This window comes from Microchirus variegatus, assembly GCF_963457635.1.
Source record: "Microchirus variegatus genome assembly, chromosome: 17".
In the NCBI taxonomy this organism is placed as follows: domain Eukaryota; kingdom Metazoa; phylum Chordata; class Actinopteri; order Pleuronectiformes; family Soleidae; genus Microchirus; species Microchirus variegatus.
In genome coordinates, this window is record NC_139818.1 from 24,426,272 (window position 1) to 24,445,910 (window position 19,639).

Consider the following 19,639-nt stretch of genomic DNA (forward strand, 5'->3'; position numbering starts at 1 on the left):
TTTCAACCCATTTACCTCGATCCCAGGTCCATTCCTGCTGCAGTGTTACCAGCTGGGCAGCCAGCCAAGCACAGGCATGTTCCACAGTGAGGAGAATGGCTCTAAGGGCATGGATCCACTGGTTCTCATCGATGCCATAGCCATCTGCATGGCCTACGAGGAGAAAGAGCTGTGTAAAATTGGAGAAGTGGCACTGGCTGTCATCTTTGACGTGGCCAGCATCATCCTCGGGTCCAAGGAGAGGGTAAGCAAAATGGGAGAAGGGTTAATTTATTCAATAAAAGCACTTCAAGTTCAGTAAGCCCTTTCTTTTGTAACTGTGGTAACTAGGGTCATAACGGTATTGTGAATTTCATTATGTCACTTTAGCATAAGTGTTTTAATAATGTTCGTGGATGTGTGTTGTTAATTGAATGATTTATTTGTTATATGGAGTAAAGAAGCCAGAAAATATTCACATCTAAGAAGCTGAAAAATCAGAGAATGTGTGTTAAGAGACTGCTTTCCTTGTCAAGAAATGACAAACAAAGACTTACATGCAGACACTGCCAGACATCAGGGAAACTCACCACAGATGGCTTGACTTCAGCTCTGATGGAACCTTTGTTGGTTGTTAAGTTAGCATTATTTCACTTTGAATTGCGAAAGTTTTGAGCCGTTCTCTGTAAAAATGTCAGAATCCTCCAGCTGGATATGAGCACTGCACTCGTAACATCTAAATGAGGATCAGTAAATCATCCTTGCCTCTTTGTTTCCTTCTCCAGGCTTGTCAGCTGCCTTTGTTTTCGTACATCGTGGAGCGTCTGTGCGCCTGCTGCTACGAGCAGGCCTGGTACGCCAAGCTGGGCGGCGTGGTGTCCATAAAGTTCCTGATGGAGAGGCTGCCTCTGATCTGGGTGCTGCAGAATCAGCTCACCTTCCTGAAGGCCCTGCTCTTTGTCATGATGGACCTCACAGGAGAGGTGAGGACAAAATTAGTGCATCAGCTAATTTTTTTAAAACAAATACATCGCCTGGCTGCGTCCCCGTAAGGTCTTGAAAATGCTTTAAAAGTTTGTTGTTGGTTTCCTGTTTTTCTGCATTTATGAGATAGCCTTTCTTAGTTAAGAAAGACTCTCATTAATGCAGAAAAACAGCCAATTTCTTCACCTGTCAAGTTTGAAGCCTGTCAAGTTCTGCAGATGTGTGGTGAATAATCAAATAAATGGAATATGTTTGTGTTCCTATTAGCAATTTACACTGATATTGCTGGCATTTCATATCTCAACGTCAAAATTTACCTTCGTAAGTCACCTGCCAAGTCTGAATCCTGTCAAAGTGAACTGACAGTCGGGCAGACAGAGGTTCCTAGATGACATTGTGCTCACTGACCGTATTGATTTTCACGCAGGTGTCAAACGGAGCAGTGGCCATGGCTAAGACCACGCTGGAGCAGCTGCTGGTGCGCTGCGCCACGCCGCTGAAAGACGAAGAGAAGACGGAGGAGCTGCTGGTCGCCCAGGACAAGTCCTTCCACATGGTCACGCACGACCTGGTGCGAGAGGTGACCTCCCCAAACTCCACTGTCAGGAAGCAGGCCATGCACTCTCTGCAGGTGCTGGCCCAGGTCACCGGCAAGAGCGTCACCGTCATCATGGAGCCGCACAAAGAGGTGAAATCAAGGGCGATACAGTTTTCTTAAAAAGGATATCAAGAATTTGCTGCATGAGAATGAGTTGATTAGAATCTGCAAAGGTAGCCCTGAAAACTGCCAATCTTATGTTTTCATGGAAACAACCAACATTTAATTTGGGGGGAAACAATGATGCCATAGCTACACCTCTCCATGTTGTCTTCTCCATTTCTGTGGCAGCGTTACAGCATGATTATTACAAGATAATATAGGAAAAAGGCTCTTTCTGTTTGGAAAAGGTCTTAATGGAGTTATTTGTAAAGACTTGCCCCCATTTTCATGTCAAACTACAGGATTGTGACTTTACACCCTGCACTTTCTTATGGTATTTCAAATGAAACAAAAAATTCACAACAAAATACATGCATTTCGTGCTCCTCAGGTTTTGCAAGACATGGTTCCCCCCAAGAAGCACCTGCTCCGCCACCAGCCGGCCAACGCCCAGATCGGCCTGATGGAGGGCAACACCTTCTGCACCACCCTGCAGCCCCGCCTCTTCACCATGGACCTGAACGTCATGGAGCACAAGGTGTTCTACACAGAGGTAGGAAACATGGACAAGTCACTGTCATCAAACATGTTTAATTTATTGGTTTATTTCCGGAGAAAAAGGGGGACTTTAATAAAGATTTCAATATTTTACCATGTTTTGGTTTAAGTTATTGGTTCTTTGCGACTCAAGCATCCATCTTAAACACCTGTTAAGGAAAATGTTAATAATTAAAATCACTTCTTTTATCAGTCTTGGTCTTATTAAACTCTGACATGTGAATTATTTTTCCATCTCTCTGAAGCTGTTGAACCTGTGTGAGGCAGAGGATGCTGCTCTGATGAAGCTGCCCTGTTATAAGAGCCTTCCTTCTCTGGTTCCTCTGCGGATCGCTGCCCTCAGTGAGTAGTTTCCACTCAACATGAGTGTCTGTATTGTTAGGGTTTTGTGAATGAAATGAATGAATGAATGAATTTTATTTTACTTTATGTTGGCAGAGAATATTTCACCACCGTGTGATCTGTACTGGAATTAAAACGAGTGGAAATTTCTGATGTTTTTGTTATTTTTGTCAAATTTGATTTGTCTCTGCTCCTCGAAAAAGTGTTGAATGCGTTCCTTCTCTTGCTCTCTCTCGCTCAGATGCTCTGGCAGCCTGTAATTACTTGCCACAGTCCAGAGAGAAGATCATCGCAGCTCTCTTCAAAGCTCTCAACTCCACCAACAATGAGCTACAAGAGGCAGGGGAGGCCTGTATGAGGAAGGTCAGTGCAACATTATGATATACATCATAATGTGTAATAATACTTAAAAAAATGTTCCTTCCACTCGAACCAGCCTTCTTTATCAAGTGTAATTTTATTTATTCGAAGCTGAAGTTCAAACAGGCATATTTTTGTTGTTAGAAAACTTTAGCTCCTCCTCCTTCCCTTTTCTTTTCAAGGTGTCTCATATTTTCAAAATCACTGATTTTCTCCTAAACAGCCCAAGAGAAATATTTACCCTTTTTTTCCACTGTTGCTTGGCAACCATGTTTTCATTTAGTTTTCTCATTTAGAATTTTTTCTCTACATTTCTCTCCCACATTTCTATATCACTTTCCTCTCATAATCAATCTCTTTGTATCCTTTCTTTTATATTGTCTGTCTTCTCCTTTATTAATCCAACCCTTTTCTCCTCCCACTTATCTTCATGTGGACCTCCCTCCGCTTTATCACTCAAGCCGTCACGCCATTCATCAGAGTATCGATACCACCATTACCGTCTCTGTCCGTCTCCTCCTTCCGAGCTCTTTGTCCCCCTTTTACTTCCATTTCTATGACCTTCATTTTCTTTCCTTACCTCTGTCACTCCTCTTCACTTTCCCCGTGATTTATTTATTTTATTTTGCTTCTCGGGGCCAAGTCGTTCTCTGCTCTCTCTCGCTCTCTCCTTCCATTCTTTCATCTCTGCTCTGCCAGCACTAATGAGCGTTGCCATGGCCCAATCGATACAGGATGGAGTGTTTGTTCTCAGCACTGAGAGGAAAATGAATGTGGCTGCCATGCATCATTCCCCCCGCCCGTCTGTGTGTGTGCGTCACCGGCGTTCAGAGACGGCATGTGTGCTTGTTTACAGCCGGCCATGTCCTCATTTGAGTGGCCTTAGTTCCTTAATGGAGACCACAAAGGTGTAGTGAACATTTCACGGGGGCTGACAAGGCCGCAAACTCATGCGGAGGAAAAATTATTAGTGGAAGGGAAATTGAAGTGATTTGCTTCAATGCTTTATGTGTGATAAAAATAATATTCTTTTTAGCTTTTACACATTTTAATTCAAGTGTTATTACAGAAAAACAAGCGTGTTTTGTGCGATATGGTCACGATGTCAGCTCTGTTTCAGCTCGACCAACCCACAATTGAATTTGTAACTTGTTTAATTTTTTTGAATAATATTTATCTTCTTTTGAAAGATATGATCGGCCATTTCTGTTTATATTCTGCACAAATTAGTGTAGAAGCAGACATTCTTCTACACGCTCTACACGTGTCCTGTGACAGGAAGACAGTTTTGTCCTCAATTGTCACCACAGAACAACGTAACATCACCGTTTCCCTCTTCTAAGTGTCTGAGGCGCTTCTATGCTGTAAACTGTGAGCTCAAAAAGGTTTTTAAGGTGCAAGGTTTGAGTCCTGACCCATGACAGCTGTGTGGGGGTTGCACTGTGTGTTCATATTAAGTTAAAAAAAAGTGCCTTCTCTTTTTCAGTTCCTGGAGGGAGCGACTATTGAGGTGGACCAGATCCACACTCACATGCGTCCTCTGCTCATGATGCTGGGCGATTACCGCAGCCTGACACTCAACGTGGTCAACCGCCTCACCTCCGTCACGCGCCTCTTCCCCAACTCCTTCAATGACAAGTTCTGTGACCAGATGATGGTGAGTCACCTCAGACTGTCTCACAGTTATCTGTTAACATATTTATGACTTAGAGAAGAAATTAGCTAAATGATGTTATTTCTATGAAAAATGTGTTTTTCTTGTGCCAACATTTATGAAATTTGGTGAAAAAATATTAATGTTTGTATTTAAGACTATAATAAACAGTAGGTAAAGTCAAAAAACTAAGAATACAAAAAATAAGTAGAAAAATAATGAAATATTATCAAACAAATTGTACATTTAACAGGAAATGTCCGACTAAGGAAATATCAGAGTTGAACAGGTTTATGGCAGTTGTGAAAAAAGCTATTTTTTTACTCTGGCTTAATCTAAAGCATTTGCCTGATGGAGGAGCTTAAATAAGTCAGGATAGAGTTGTGGATAACTCGTGTCACGCAAGATGTGGACTCGCAACAACAGTTTTGAGTTTATTTCTTGTAAAATTTGACAGTAAGTATTAATAGCAGTACGAGACATGTATGCTGATATAATCCCACATTAGCATGTCTCATTGGTTAATGCGTCATTGCACGGTGTGACAGAGACGCCTGCCTGGGCTCTTGTTTACTCTGCAGTAGCTGAGCAAAGCTCTGCAGCAGATTTTGTTCATTAGGAGGGAAAATGTGTTTATGAGTTACCTAAATCTCTTGAGTAAATATTAAGTCCCTGCCGAGCGAGACAAACATACTCTCTGAATATTATCTTCTTTCTCAGCAACACCTGAGGAAGTGGATGGAGGTGGTTGTAATAACACACAAAGGAGGTCAGCGCAGCGATGGCAGTGTAAGTATACTTTACAAACTTCTTACTGTGTTTTTCATTTTCAATTTAAAGTTATCTTCATCAGGAAGACATTTTCAGCCCTGTATCAGGATGTATCACGTGCACTCGGCATGCGTTTTCCAGTGTAAACAAGAAGCTGGTTCTCTGATTTTCTTCGGGCTTGTGCACATGACAAAGAGTAGACGAGATTCCCTTCTTAAGTTTGTATCGTATTCGCTTTTATCCATATTTTTGGAACACTGAAATACTATTTTATTATCCTTATCCTCTCTCTCAAACGATTAATAATTGATTACTGAGTTTTCAGCTCCTTAAATGTAAATATTTTTGTTGTTATCTTTCACCAGTTAGTTACATCCCTACTACACATCGTCATCCCTGTTTTTGTTGTATTTCTGTGGCAGCGTTACAGCGCCACATACAAGACATGTATTGATAAAAATTTGTGTTCACGGAAAACTTTTCAAGAACGGAAAAGAAAAGGATTGAATTTTAAAAGTTTTACTCCTGTGTGGATAAAGCCTCGGTTTCATAGAGCACCAACTAACGAGAAACAAAAGTGGTAAGAGGAAACTATTAGTCTGACACCGAGGGGGGGAAATGTTAAAGGAGCTTTTTGTTCACAGCTGATAGTTGAGTTTGGCCTGATAATGACCACCAAGGAAGTAAATGCAGGTGCTCGCATTATCCTTTCCCAAAGCCCTGGAGTTCTCATTCTAAAATGGAGCTCGCACTGTGTTTAAAAACATGTCTCTAAAACACTGGGGAAGTGTGAGTAACGGCTTAATTTATACATTTATTTATCCAAAAACAGTACTGTGTGTCGGAAGTGGATGATACAGATGTTGACGACACACACACACATACACTCTATTCGATCAGATGCTCTGTCCTGTCTAAACCAAATAGCTTTCAGTAAATGGGCAGGAAAATTGCAAAAAGCTATATTCACATGTAGTCAACACCTCCTCAGTGTGGCCTCCTCCCAGATGAGTTGTGAGTGGCCATATTACAATCAATGATTAATTAGGCGCCAGGCAGGCGGTGGTGGGCCCAGCGCTGCGGCTCCTCATTATCTCCCCGACAGATAACCTTGTAAATGCAGAGAAAAGGTGAGAGACGGAGAGGAGAGAGAAGGGTGGGGGACACAGCTGCCTCCCCCCCTCGTAGAAATAAAGGACATTTTTTTCCCCCTGGCTTCTCTTTATGCGAGTTCCTGTTTCCTCATCTCAAAATGATGTGTTTAATTAGATGCAAATTGGCCCTTTGTCTCTCTTTCCTTTTCAACTCGTGGTCTTTGTGCCTGTTTGACAGCAAAGCTGCCTGCGACAATAAAGCACCGGTTCACGGGGTCAACTAGGCTCGCCTGATTGGGGGCGAGGAAGAAAATAAAACTACATAAAAGTTGGGCCAAGAATTATGTTCAGAAGACATGTAGGAATTAAGCGAGGGATTTGACAGAGAGCAGCACACTTTGGAATGATGAATTAGCGTGGAATGGAGTGTTTGCCTGTGTAGGGCAAAGTTTCTGGACATATTTTTTAGACCGTCTTTGATTCTCATTCCAAAGAAAAAGATCAAACTGGTCTTTGTTGACTGAAATAAGCGTTGGATCTCCATCATGCAAACAAAGGGTTAGTCAGTCACCCACATATGTAACAGCAAAGCTTTTTAAATACGTTAATTACTCAACCTTTGCAGCTTAGTAACGCTGGATGCTACAGGAGCTCAATCCCACAAGCACTTTTTGGAAAAACACTTTTTCAGTCATTTTAGGGCCCTTACAAACTAAAATTGCGAATGTTTTGTATTGCATCGGCTTTGTAATTATTTTGGGAGCCGTAAAATGGTAGTTTTGGAAACTGGGTTTAAATGTTACCTTTGTGTTTTTGTGTATACAAAGAATACACAACTTTAGCAAAATTATGATGTCCTGGTGTCAACTCCACAAGCCTTATTTGCAAAATATTGTCACAGAAATGCCACTGTCTCTGCCTTTTGTGACCTGATTGCTCAGTATTTCTGCTCCAAATGAATGCTGTGTATTCTGTGTGGGATTATTGACACCTGTTAAAATGATGTTGCCGCCACCCTGTGTCCCTGGGGGTTATTTGTAAAGGCTGCTGCTGCTGATGCTGTTCATTCATTCCACAATCACCCACCATCTTATCACCGTGTCCTCCATTTGGATTGAAGACACACAAAAAAAAACAAAAAAAACTGCACACATTTGCTTTGCTGACTCTGATCATTGTCTCCCCCCGTTCCGGCACAGCCTGCGTTGGAAGGTGTTGAGGTGAGATGTGAACCCGGTGTTGCGCCCCCTCTTTGGTGACTCACTGTCAGTGATGTGTAAATGTAGTTTAACCAATGTTGTGCTGGTGAATTGCAGCAATGTCGTGGTAGTGGTACTGGTGAAGTCACCCCTGTAATGTGTGTGTGTGTGCGTGTGTGTCGTCAGTCTTGATCTAACCTCATAATTCCACTGTTTGAAATTGTCCCATTTCCCCAAGATAACACCAGGTGAATGAAGAGTATAACACGTGTTGTCCCTTTTTGTGTTTGTAGTCTCAGAACTCACCTGCACCTGAAGCTTTTTATACCAAATAACTGTTGCTTTGACCGAGACTCGTCTTTGTCTTTCCACAGTGGCTGTTCCATCAGGACTGTCTGTCAGAAATAACATTGTCCATGTCTCGTTCCTGTCTGTGTTTACAAAGGTTTCATCCGCGCTCCCTTTTTTTTTTGTCTATCTCTTCTCTTTTTTAACTCTTTCTGCAGGAGATGAAGATCTGCTCTGCCATCATTAACCTTTTCCACCTGATCCCGGCCGCACCTCAGACTCTGGTCAAACCTCTGCTGGAGGTCGTCATGAAGACGGAGAGGGCGATGCTCATAGAGGTAGGACACCACCTCCAGCCCTTTATGTAGACATAGGGAAACCTATGCAGTGCTGTTTGTTATTATTCTGCCAGTATTCAGACGTACTCCAACCTGTTTGCAGTCACAAATCACTTCCTGTGTGCGGCGAGAATTCAACTCACGCTTTTCTGTTACAGAAATACGTAGAGATTTGTGCGGCGCCGAGTTGACGCGAGCTTAATTAGCATTGAAAGTCATTTGTCAGTGGCTTGAATGTAGTGGACGTTGTAAAGTTACGCACTGCAGTTTTAAATTACGACACCGTTGAACCCAATTGAGTCGACTATAATTGAAGTTCTCCAGTTTTTATCGTCTCTTTTTAGATTTCCCCCCTGTTTTTTTTAATGTGGAACCAAAGACTAATTTTTCAACAATAGAGTTTAACCATTTTGCCCTTTTTTCCTTTTCCTTTTCCATTCCTCTTCCCCACTCCTCCTCTGCCAGGCCGGCAGTCCATTCAGGGAGCCTTTGATCAAGTTTCTGACACGCCACCCGTCGCAGACAGTGGAGCTGTTCATGATGGAGGCGACGCTCAACGACCCCCAGTGGAGCCGCATGTTCATGGTCAGGCACTGGCAGCGCTTAAGTAGCTCTCCCTTCAGTCTTTTGGTTGACACATTTGCCGTTAGAGCGGTCTTTTGCTTTGTTCCAGCCGCCTCAGTAATGGGCTATAAGCAGGGATATATTGGGTGTTTGGAGGCTCAGTGGTCCTTTTTAAAACCAAATTGAGAGGCATCACTTCCAGTAAAAATCCCCCTTTTTTCTGGGTCATGTTTCTTTAAATGTGTTGTTACAGTCGATGGGCCGATGCAGTAAACACCGCTCTTGTTTGTCACTTTGTGTTATATTTACACGACTGTGTGTGTGTGTGTGTTTGGTCACACACAGAGCTTTCTGAAACACAAAGACGCCAAGCCTCTCAGAGACGTCCTGGCCTCTAATCCCAACCGCTTCGTCCCCCTGCTGCTTCCTGCCGGCACTGCAGCGACTGTTCGACCCGGATCTCCCTCCACCACCACAGCCAGACTGGACCTGCAGTTTCAGGCCATAAAGGTATATTTTAATCAGACTTTACTCGTGTAAACATCCATTAAGCACAGTCATGTTTTCAGAGGTCAGGTGTGTGCACCTGCAACGCTGACTCCATTTAACCTCCAAACATTTGTCTTCATCCTGTTCTTTTTTTTTTTGCAGATCATCAGCATCATAGTGAAGAATGATGAAGGTTGGCTGGCCGGGCAGCACTCGCTGGTCAGCCAGCTCAGGCGAGTCTGGGTCAGCGAGGCCTTCCAGGAAAGACACCGCAAAGACAACATGGCCGCCACTAACTGGAAGGAGCCCAAGCTGCTGGCCTTCTGTCTGCTGAGCTACTGCAAGTATGTGCAATTATTATACACAGTTTGATGGCAGTGATATTGTGAGGAGAAGACCTAAGATGGTAAAAACCAAGGCCCAAATTAAAGACTTATTTTAAGGCTATGAACAACCAATTATTACCAACAAATTATTTTATTTTGATAATACATTGATGTAAACACACACAGTTATATTGACATTATGCCACTAAAGTCCCTCTTTCATGTCACAGACTGGACCTTTAACAACTTCAAGTCAATAATCTTAATTAAATAAAATAACGTTCTTCTCCCCACACATAAGATGCTCAGCAGATGTTTGTTTTAGCTCCTACAATAAACCCCCCAAACCACTCCAGACATTCATTTTTAAAGTGTGAGTTTGCTTTCAGAATCACATCGCGATATAACTTTATTACACGTCTCCCTTCAAAGGCGCAACTACTCGGAGATCGAGCTGCTCTTCCAGCTGCTGCGTGCCTTCACGGGTCGTTTCCTGTGCAACATGACCTTCCTGAAGGAGTACATGGAGGAGGAGATTCCCCGCAACTACTCCATCGCCCAGAAGCGGGCGCTGTTCTTCCGCTTCGTCGAGTTCAACGACCCGCACTTCAACGACGAGCTCAAAGCCAAGGTAAAGTGACAGTTTATGGCTCCACGCCCCTGAAATCCACAAATGATTTCCATATTTTTTGCCCACCGTCGTGTGGAATCAGCATCGGCAATAATGTTTGGAAGTAGAATACACAAGAATATAAAAAAGAGCAGTATTTAGCCTGTGGCGATTTATTATGTAGTGTTTGAACGCTCTCACAAATCACAGACAAGTTGAAAAGGATCCAGTTCAAACGGAGACATGAGCCAGATGAATAGATTACTCTGACTGAAGAGTAGAACTGTTTGTTTTTCTGCAAAAACACAGCCCCATATCTTTTGAAATATTCATGTTTTCAAGGAAAGGCATAAAGTCTTTGTTCTTATGTTTCTTTAATGTTATGCCCTCGGAACTAAACTCAACCAGTGCCTGTGTTGGTCTTAGAAAGTCTGCTGTTGAAAAAGTTGAATGCTAATATGCTACTTTAAAACTTACTCGTCAGACCAAGGATTTCTATCTAATTGACATGATAATTTTAAGTTCTTTTAGTGTAAAAAAGAGTGAATTCAAACTTTTTATTTATTTATTATTGGGGCTCTGTTGGGGTCCGACAGAAAAACACAGCCCGAGCCACACGTGTAACCTAGAACTGGGTTAAAAAAAAGAGAATAATCTGTTGCTTCCTGCTGGGAAAAACCTTGTTACCAATCCCTCGTCTAAATAATGCATTATTAGTCATGTTGCCAAATGTTTACAGCATCACCTCAGCATATTTTCCGCTGCCCTCCTCTGTGAGGGGAAACGCAGGTACTCGGGGACCTGATCCGTGCGACTTTTAATGCTTGGTGTGTTTTGAAGCAGAAGTTGTTTGATGGTTGTCAGGAAGGTCATTTAAGTCTGGGTTTTTTCCAGACCCTCAGAGGCTCTCACAGATGAACACTCCATGTCCTCCACCTGACCTGGTGCTGCGAGCATTACACTCATCTGAGCTGCTTTTTAATTAAGCTCAAGCTCTGGAATGCACGCACTCATGCGCACCACATGCATACACAGGCGCATATTTTTGCACAGCTGTAGCAGGCACACGACCTCGGCACAGAGGAGCATCACGGTGCTGCTGTTGGGTACAAACGGGTCATCTGGGAAAGCCTCAGCACTCAAATGTCTGTGTGGCAGAACACAAAGCTGCACAACACTCTGAGTGAGGACTCTCATAAGGATAATGCATTCCCTCGCCCTTACCTTAACCTCAACCCTGTTAGGGCTGCTACGGGTATTCAATTACTTAATCCATTACTTGATTAATTGCCAACTATTTTGATAACTAATAAGTTTGAATGTTTTGTTTAATAATTAAAACAACTTCCTCTGATTTTTCAGCTTCTTAAATGTGAATATTTTCATATTTTTTTGGCTCCATCTAACCAAGAAATCCCTAAAACTGAATAAATTTTGTTTTTCGAGAACATCATAATCGATTATGAAAACAATCGTTAGTTGCAGCCCTAATCCCTGGTCTTACCTTAACTCTAAACCCAGTTCTCAACCCTCAAAAAAGGCCCTTTAATGTTGTGAAAAAGCGGCCTAAAATGTCCTCACAAGGTCAGAATTTCCTCTCAAAGATGAGTTTGTATCCAAATCTGTCCTTGCAGCCTCCTAAAGACAGCTGCTAAATGTGCCCAAATCCAAGGACACTTCTCATGTCTCTGATGTCCATTTTCTTTCACACACTTTCAGCAGAGGTAGACTGATAATGATTTTTTTTTGTTCCTGGCATCAGCTGCTTATTATTCAACTTATCAGCTGATAATTATTCACGCAAGTTTGCACATTTTTAATCTCAGAAACCTGATAAATTCAGCTGAGTCACTATATCTTTAGTTTTTCATGAGAAACGTTTAGCTTTTTGTCCCAGATGACCTGCTCCCTGTGCGTTATATTTGGTTTGTACATGGTTTTTATTTGAAATACAAAATATTACATTGAAGTGCACTACAGTGAAGACTCAGAATCAGTGCCTTTCCAAAGCCTTTATTGGAGCCCTAAGGTGAATTTGATTTGTGACCCATTTTGACAACATGCCATCCAGCCCGTGGACAGGAACACAGATAAAATCAAGGCAGGCGTCGTCCAGCTGATGGATTGTGTTGAGACCGAGTCTCTTCTTCTCACAAATACAACTGAATTTTGTTGTTTTTCCCCTCAATTACTCTCCTCTGGTGCTCGGCAGATGCTGTTGTGAGTGCGTGAGATGTAGACACAGACAGAGAGAGGATGTGTCCTTGCGTGTGAATGTGTTTGTGTTGATTGGTGTTGTGTGCGCGCGTTGCTTCTGCAGACATTTGAATAATTGCCTTTCGCATTTTGCCAGAAGCACAAATAGGTGTGTGTTTGTGTGTGGGAGAATATTTCACTTATAAGACAGAGTAAAAGTGTGAAAGGAGAGGAGATAGGCAATGCAGCAATGAATCATCTGTGATGATGGCACGGACTGACCCCATGCTGCTCTTCTGTCACATATTCTCTTCTCTCAGGAAAAACTGCGTTTGTTTTCAAAGAGATAGATTTTAAAGCAGGAGAAACAAATAGGTGCATGAAATGTATGAAGCCTTGCACTTTCGTTTCACTTTCTGCTGCTTTTATTTGATGTTATCGGCCTGGCCAATTATTGGAGATTGATATTAAGCATTGTGCCGATTGTTGGTATCAGTATGTTTCTGCTGCTTTAACTGACCACATCATAGTGTTGTGTCTCATACTGATAATCAGAATCTGTTGCCAAACCTTATTGAACAAAGTTTTGTGTTGGACTGCATTTTGAATTTTTTGTGTTGTAAAATTCAAAATGCATATATGGCACTGTGGCAGCGGTACAGCACCACATTCAGGCCTGACTTGTATACTACAGCGTATATAGAGTCGTTTTGGGGAGTTAGGAAAACGATCGTACCTGTAAAAGTTCTGTTACTTCGTGGATAAGGCCTTATTAAAGCTCCAGTTCTTACCTTCTGTCGCCCCATTGAGGAATTCTTGAGTAAACCACTCCTCTATCCAGCGTTCAGCTCATCAAATTATTACGTTTTTAGCAGTATAATCCACGTCTGAAGCATCTCGTCATACTAGCGCTTTGATGCTATCAGTCGTGAATGTCGCTGGGTGACACGAGATCTGCTTAACTGAGAAACACAGTGTGTGTGTATGAGAGACAGAGTGGCGTGGATGTGAAAAAGCCGACATCCAGATTGTATCGGCTCACTTGGCCGTGACGGACACTCGTTGATATTTAAAAGTCACACATTGCAGCTTTAATAATGACTACGGCACCGAGAGGTTAACACTCATCAGCGCAGAATAATTGCCTCTTAGTTTAGCTTTTTACATTTTTTTTAAAGCACTCAGAGTTCAACACATATTAATGAAGCCACGCTATTGAAGCTAATTTCTGCAGAAATCAGTGACTTACGACAACAACAAAAAAGAAGAAGAAGTTTCAAACAGCGCTGCTTCTGCTGCTGTTGGAGACGATTATTCAAGACAACCTGTGGCTACTTCACAATAAAAGCCATCCGTTATTTGGACTTTTTTATTATTCTGGCTCCCCCTTCGCTATTATATGTCCCCCGCTTTTTTTATTGTGGTGCGTGCGGAACCCTGCTAACATCACAGCGCACACATTTGTTTAAGGGTATGGAAATGGGATTTAGGATAATGAAGACACCTGCAGAGTGAGATGTAGGCTACTCACCCAGAGCTTGTGTATGTGTGTTGACAAAATATGTTGTGATCGCACATATGAGCAGATGACGGTGAGGAACACGCTGGTGCTCCATGGCGTGTGGTCTTTGTGTTGTGTACGTTAACAGGCTTTGTGTGTGTTGTGCGCACGCACGCCGCGCACAGCGAATGTGAATCATTTGGCTAATGGAGGAGCTGGAACATATGCTGCCGCAGCTCTTTCTCCGCTGAGCAATGCGCTGTCGTCCCCCGATGACGGATTGAAAATGAGGGTTCATTAACAGAAAGCAGCTTCTTTAATAAATGCAGTCGTTAGTCGCACTGTGTTGGGGTTATTTTGTGGTTTTTTTCTGCTTCATTCGCAGATACCTGACGGCGATCCCTCCCCATCCCCACCCCAGGTTTCATGGCTGTTAGTAAATAACATTTGAGGCCTTTCCCCAGCAGCAGATCAGATTTCTTACTTTCAGTGCCTATAGTTAATTAAGAAAGCACATTATAGCTCTTTATTATTATTATATTGTACCAAGAGTTGGAATTGTATTTTTCTGTTATTCTTTAAATTAGATTTAATTTGAGATTGTGTTACCTCAGGTGTGCCGTAAACGCTCAAGTTATTCATCCCCTCACCGATGGTTCCGTTATTATTATTATGCCTGCACCACACTAATTTAAGAATAGATTTCGTCGGAGATGACTTTTTCATCACTTAACAATGTGCCACGCAGAGCGCTGCACATCTTTCTTGTTATGCAGAAAGACTGATTAGTTTCACCTTATTAAAAGCAGCGCTCGCAGGGAAATCATCCGTTACAGACCCTTAAAAAAACCCAGAAAGGCACCAAAGCTGCATATTCTCTTAATTAAAATGGGAAAATATTTTGCGGTTTCCTAGCATTAACATCACTTTCTCCCCCGTGTGTGTCAAAGGTGCTGCAGCACATCTTGAATCCAGCTTTCCTGCACAGCTTCGAGAAAGGAGAAGGCGAGCAGCTGCTGGGACCGCCCAACCCGGAGGGAGACAACCCTGAAAGCATCACCAGTGTCTTCATCACCAAGGTACGCATAGTATTTAACAACGTAAAAAAAAAAAGCACTTTTCAAGCTCCGGTGCAAAGTGCTTTCCACATCAAAAATTAATACAGAAGAAGAAGGGGAAAACGAGGAAACCACACAAATATTTAAAAAAGACGAGAATACATTTTAGCAGCACTGAGCCCACACTTAAACAGATATTAAGTCAGCCACATATGGTAATAATATGCAAATATAGAATATATATGCTTATAAATAACTAAAATGTCAACATTAAACCCTTAAAATGTGTGCATAAATATGGAAGTTTATATAAAACCAAGATAAACTGTTGTCAAATGAGAGCAGCCATTTATAATTAATATAACCGTGTAATAAATGTGGACGGAGCCTGGGAGCATGGAAATGAAAACAAAGTTCGTTACTGAAGGCGTACTTCCTGTTGCCAGTAGGTGGCGCAGTGGCGAACTCTGCAGATTAATCATCGTGGACTGATAGGCCTTTTTTGAAAAAGATGAAAAAAGAATAGAGATGTGGTGGAAGCCTGCTGCGTTCTCCTCATGCAGACATACTTTTGGCCACGCCCATGGTTGCTGCGTGACTCGTGGGAACACAAAATGTGTTTTAACAATAATTCTTGTCAGTTTATGTCCCGGTGTGCAGTGAAAGAAAAAGACAAAGATCCAGGGCTTTAAATACAATAAAATAATGAGGCAAAAGCTGCAGTTGAGCCAGCTATTAACACACAGTCACCTTTACTTGTACATGCAGTCAAACACTCGCCTTTTCTCACGTGTTGTTTTGTCTTCTTCTTTTTTTTGTTCATTACTTGACATCATTGTGTCTCTGTCAGCTTCTCTGATTTCATTACCTGCTGCATTTCCCCCTCATAATGTCCTTGTATCAGTGCGGCACATCTCCATACTCCGTCATCATCAACAACATCATCCCCACTTTCAGTCACATTCTTCTCAATTCCGTCACTTAATTGGCTGGCATCCCATCCCTTTTCTCGTCCATTTGTCTTTATCTGTCTGTCTCGACCCCCCCCCCCCCCCCACTCCTCCCCTGCAACCATCCCACCGTTTCCTGTTTCCGTCTGGTTTCATTCATCAGGACAGACGATAATTCCTGGTGTAAATGTCATGGTGTGATCATGCTAAAGGTCAGCGTGTTTGTTTGTGCCGTGGCAGATCTCATCGCTGACTAACACCAGTGCTAATGGCTGCTAATGGCTCGTCCATGGTCTGGTTAAAAGCTCATTTCCTCTCTCTCTCTCTGTCTGTCTGCTCTCTGGGAGAATTAATTTCAGATGTTTTTTGGAGGGTTTTTAAACATGTGAAAAAGGTAGATTGCTGTTGTGCTGCACTGTCATTCAAATGCAATTCTGCCGGAGTAAACATTACTCAACAAGTGCAGCCTCTCACGAGGGACCAATTTGCATTCCTGGAACCTTTTCAATTCATTTTTGATTTTCTTGAAGGGGTGTTATTATTATTTTTTTACTATTATGTTTTATGGTAATTCTTTTGTTTGTTAACTTTGTAGTGTTCACAGTGTGCCTTTGGTTATTTATTCTTATTTTAGAGATCGTATTTTGTCCAGTTTGTTTTAAACGTCACTCAGTCACTCATTATATTTGTGTGCTTGAGTGTTTTTTAATATCAGAGAACTTCTCTGATCTTTCAGCTTCTTAAATATATATGTTTTCTGGTTTCTGTTCTTCATGTATCAAAGAAAACCATTTAAACTGAATAATTTTTCAGCTTTTTGTGGCAATTTTTTATGAAAATAATAAATAGATGAATCGATTATGTAAATAATTGTTAGTTGCCGCTTCTAGACACCAAAACCAAATCAATATGAGCTTAACCCAGTCCTGGTTTCTTTGAAATTAAGTGTTTCTCTTTCTTATTTATGAAATTGAGGTGCATTTAAGGTACAGTGTGTAACATTTAGGAGGGTTTATTGGCAGATATTTAATGCACTACCCACAGATATCTTTGTATAATTGTAGAAGTACTTAAAATTTCTAAAATCATTTGGTTTCTTAGCCTTAAAATCTGTACTTTTGTATGTACTTCATGCAAAGGCCTTGCTCTATGAAGGCAGCCGTCTTGCCACCTATGCAATCATGGAAAAATACAATTTTGGGTATGTGAAGGCCACCATAATCCTTAGTTTGTTACTATCTCACCATTAGATGGCACTATTTCTTATACACTGGACCTGTAAATTGTCAAGTACCTCCGTTATTAAATGACACCTTACATTTCCCCCGTCCTTTCCCTAGGTTCTGGATCCTGAGAAGCAGGCTGACCTGCTGGACTCGCTGAGAATCTGCCTGCTGCAGTTCTCCACCCTGCTGGTGGAGCACGCCCCCCACCACATCCACGACAACAACAAGTCTCGCAACAGCAAGCTGCGGCGCCTCATGACCTTCGCGTGGCCGTGCCTGCTGCCCAAAGCCTGCGTGGACCCCGCCTGCAAATACAGCGGCCACTTGCTCCTGGCTCACATCATCGCAAAGTTTGCCATTCACAAGAAGATCGTCCTGCAGGTGAGGAGGACGTGATGTATGAATCTACACAGAAAGAGACAAAAACGAATAAATTACCAGCTGACAGAAGGCAACAGCTGAATAAATGATAGAAAACACTTACAGTAAGCACACTCTCTGAGTGAGTGGTGCTCTTAAAGTGAATATAGTGTAGTGGAATTGAGACTGAGTGTGCATGTGTGTATGTATATGGTTGACAGACAGCAGGAAACTAAACCTTTTTCACAGGGGTCAAAAAACATGGAAATGTGTTGAGTACATTCACTACTGGGTCAAAATACTCAGTACAATTTAGTTTGTACACATTATTCAAGCTTTATGCACGTGAGGCCTTAAAGATACAAACTAATAACTAATAATCAATTGTTTCTCTTCTTCCTCCAACGCATTCTGTTTCCAAATAAACGTACCTCTGACCGGAAAAAGACGCGTGACTCCCAATAAAATGAATCTCTAAAGTAACGCTAACGGTGCACAGGTACACTGGTTATTTGTAGCACTGCTATTTTCCTTTAATAAACAGACTGCTCCAGTTCGACTGTAGGCGAGCTAACGCCGCTAAACGAGCTAATGCAGATAACGGAGCTAACTGGTAAACGGTGCCTGGACTCCGGTGTCGCGGCACGTAAACATGACGCCACATGCGTCTTTTTCCGGTCAGTTGTCATGGAAACGCTCCATGCGTTAACCTAGTGCCCAGCACTATTAAAAATGAAACGAGTACAGTAATTTTTTCCACTTCTTAAACTGAAAAACGCATTTGTGCTGGTGCATTTACCACCTACAGCTTTATTAAAACACCTCTCCTCCCATAAAGAAGAAATAAGCAGCCTAAAACATGATTCAGCAAAAATGCTGTTGCTGATTTGTATTTCCATTTTCTCAGTGTGCATAATAACGCATGCAGTATCTACAATTTTTTAGTTTATTTGTTTTTTTTTGTTTAACCAGGTTAAAAAAGTGTGAAAGGTGCATGTTTTCATACCTGAAAATCCCAAATCCAATAAAATAATTGTGTTTTAAAGGACAGAAAATGTGATTTGCCGTCTCTAGGTCTTCCACAGTCTGCTGAAGGCCCACACCATGGAGGCGCGTGCTATCGTGCGACAGGCCATGGCTATACTGACCCCAGCTGTTCCCGCACGCATGGAGGACGGCCACCAGATGTTGACTCACTGGACGCGAAAGATTATCGTGGAGGAAGGACACACGGTGCCACAGCTGGTCCACATACTCCATCTCATCGTGCAGCACTTCAGGGTAAGCCGATTCAAAGCGACAACAGTACACTACACACACACACACACGCGGGTCGATGGTGAACTTCCTCCTGAGAATCCATCACTATTGAATGTATTGATCGTCCAGTGTATCGATGCAGGCCGAGAGGGAACAGACGGAGCAGTCGAAACAAATCTGATTTCTGTCTCTGGGTCTTATAATAATCATGACAGACTTCCTGCTCTGACTTTTATCCCACTTTACGCCACACAGCGTCATACATTTTTATGAGTTTGACTATTTAGTGACAGTTAAGCATCAGCGTATGAATCCTTTTGTGTTACTTTGAGATAAGCTGTCGCCACCAGTCATTCCACTGCTCTGTTGTGAGGTTTCAGCTGCTGCAGGGGGAGAACTCTCGGGGTGAAAGAGTGTAGTTTGATGTTAGATTGATGTTTTTACTGACTGTCATGGAGTGACATGAAGCATGGGACAACTCTTAACCAGTTTATGATACAAAAACAGTCATAATCTGCTTTATTGTAGCTTTAGCTTTCTAAATATGCACGTAAACATGTCATGTATACAGTATATCCACTTAGATGTACACTGTTTGTATACTTCGTAAGTACCTTTTCAACGACATCACAACCTCCGCTACCGTTGTTTTTTCACTTTTTAAACAAAATCTAAAAAACACATGGGTTCTCAAGCTGCGGTACGTGTACCACCAGTAGTACGGTGGCTTCCTCTTCAGGTATTTTGACCGTAGTGACCGTAGGAAATGAAACAACAAATAGAAATATAAAAATAATAAATTATTAGAGTCACCTTACCTCTCGCTCAATCT

At 42.1% G+C, this 19,639-nt stretch overlaps 1 protein-coding gene across 3 annotated transcripts in view; it reads left to right on the top strand.

The window, feature by feature from the left end:
- The window catches only part of trrap (transformation/transcription domain-associated protein), a gene marked incomplete at both ends in the record, with an annotated part of 96,921 nt that overhangs the window by 15,235 nt on the left and 62,047 nt on the right, over window positions 1-19,639 (top strand). For 2 of the 3 annotated variants that reach the window (XM_083903468.1, XM_083903470.1), the window contains 17 exons: window positions 27-244; window positions 765-962; window positions 1,391-1,651; window positions 2,055-2,216; window positions 2,467-2,563; window positions 2,805-2,926; window positions 4,410-4,580; window positions 5,298-5,366; window positions 7,642-7,662; window positions 8,148-8,267; window positions 8,733-8,852; window positions 9,177-9,341; window positions 9,483-9,664; window positions 10,079-10,277; window positions 14,904-15,032; window positions 17,302-17,568; window positions 18,622-18,828. In XM_083903468.1, the coding sequence (XP_083759594.1) occupies window positions 27-244; window positions 765-962; window positions 1,391-1,651; window positions 2,055-2,216; window positions 2,467-2,563; window positions 2,805-2,926; window positions 4,410-4,580; window positions 5,298-5,366; window positions 7,642-7,662; window positions 8,148-8,267; window positions 8,733-8,852; window positions 9,177-9,341; window positions 9,483-9,664; window positions 10,079-10,277; window positions 14,904-15,032; window positions 17,302-17,568; window positions 18,622-18,828 (2,708 nt within the window). The remainder of the gene's footprint in view (window positions 1-26; window positions 245-764; window positions 963-1,390; window positions 1,652-2,054; window positions 2,217-2,466; window positions 2,564-2,804; window positions 2,927-4,409; window positions 4,581-5,297; window positions 5,367-7,641; window positions 7,663-8,147; window positions 8,268-8,732; window positions 8,853-9,176; window positions 9,342-9,482; window positions 9,665-10,078; window positions 10,278-14,903; window positions 15,033-17,301; window positions 17,569-18,621; window positions 18,829-19,639) is intronic. The other variant, XM_083903469.1, reaches the window with a different exon arrangement.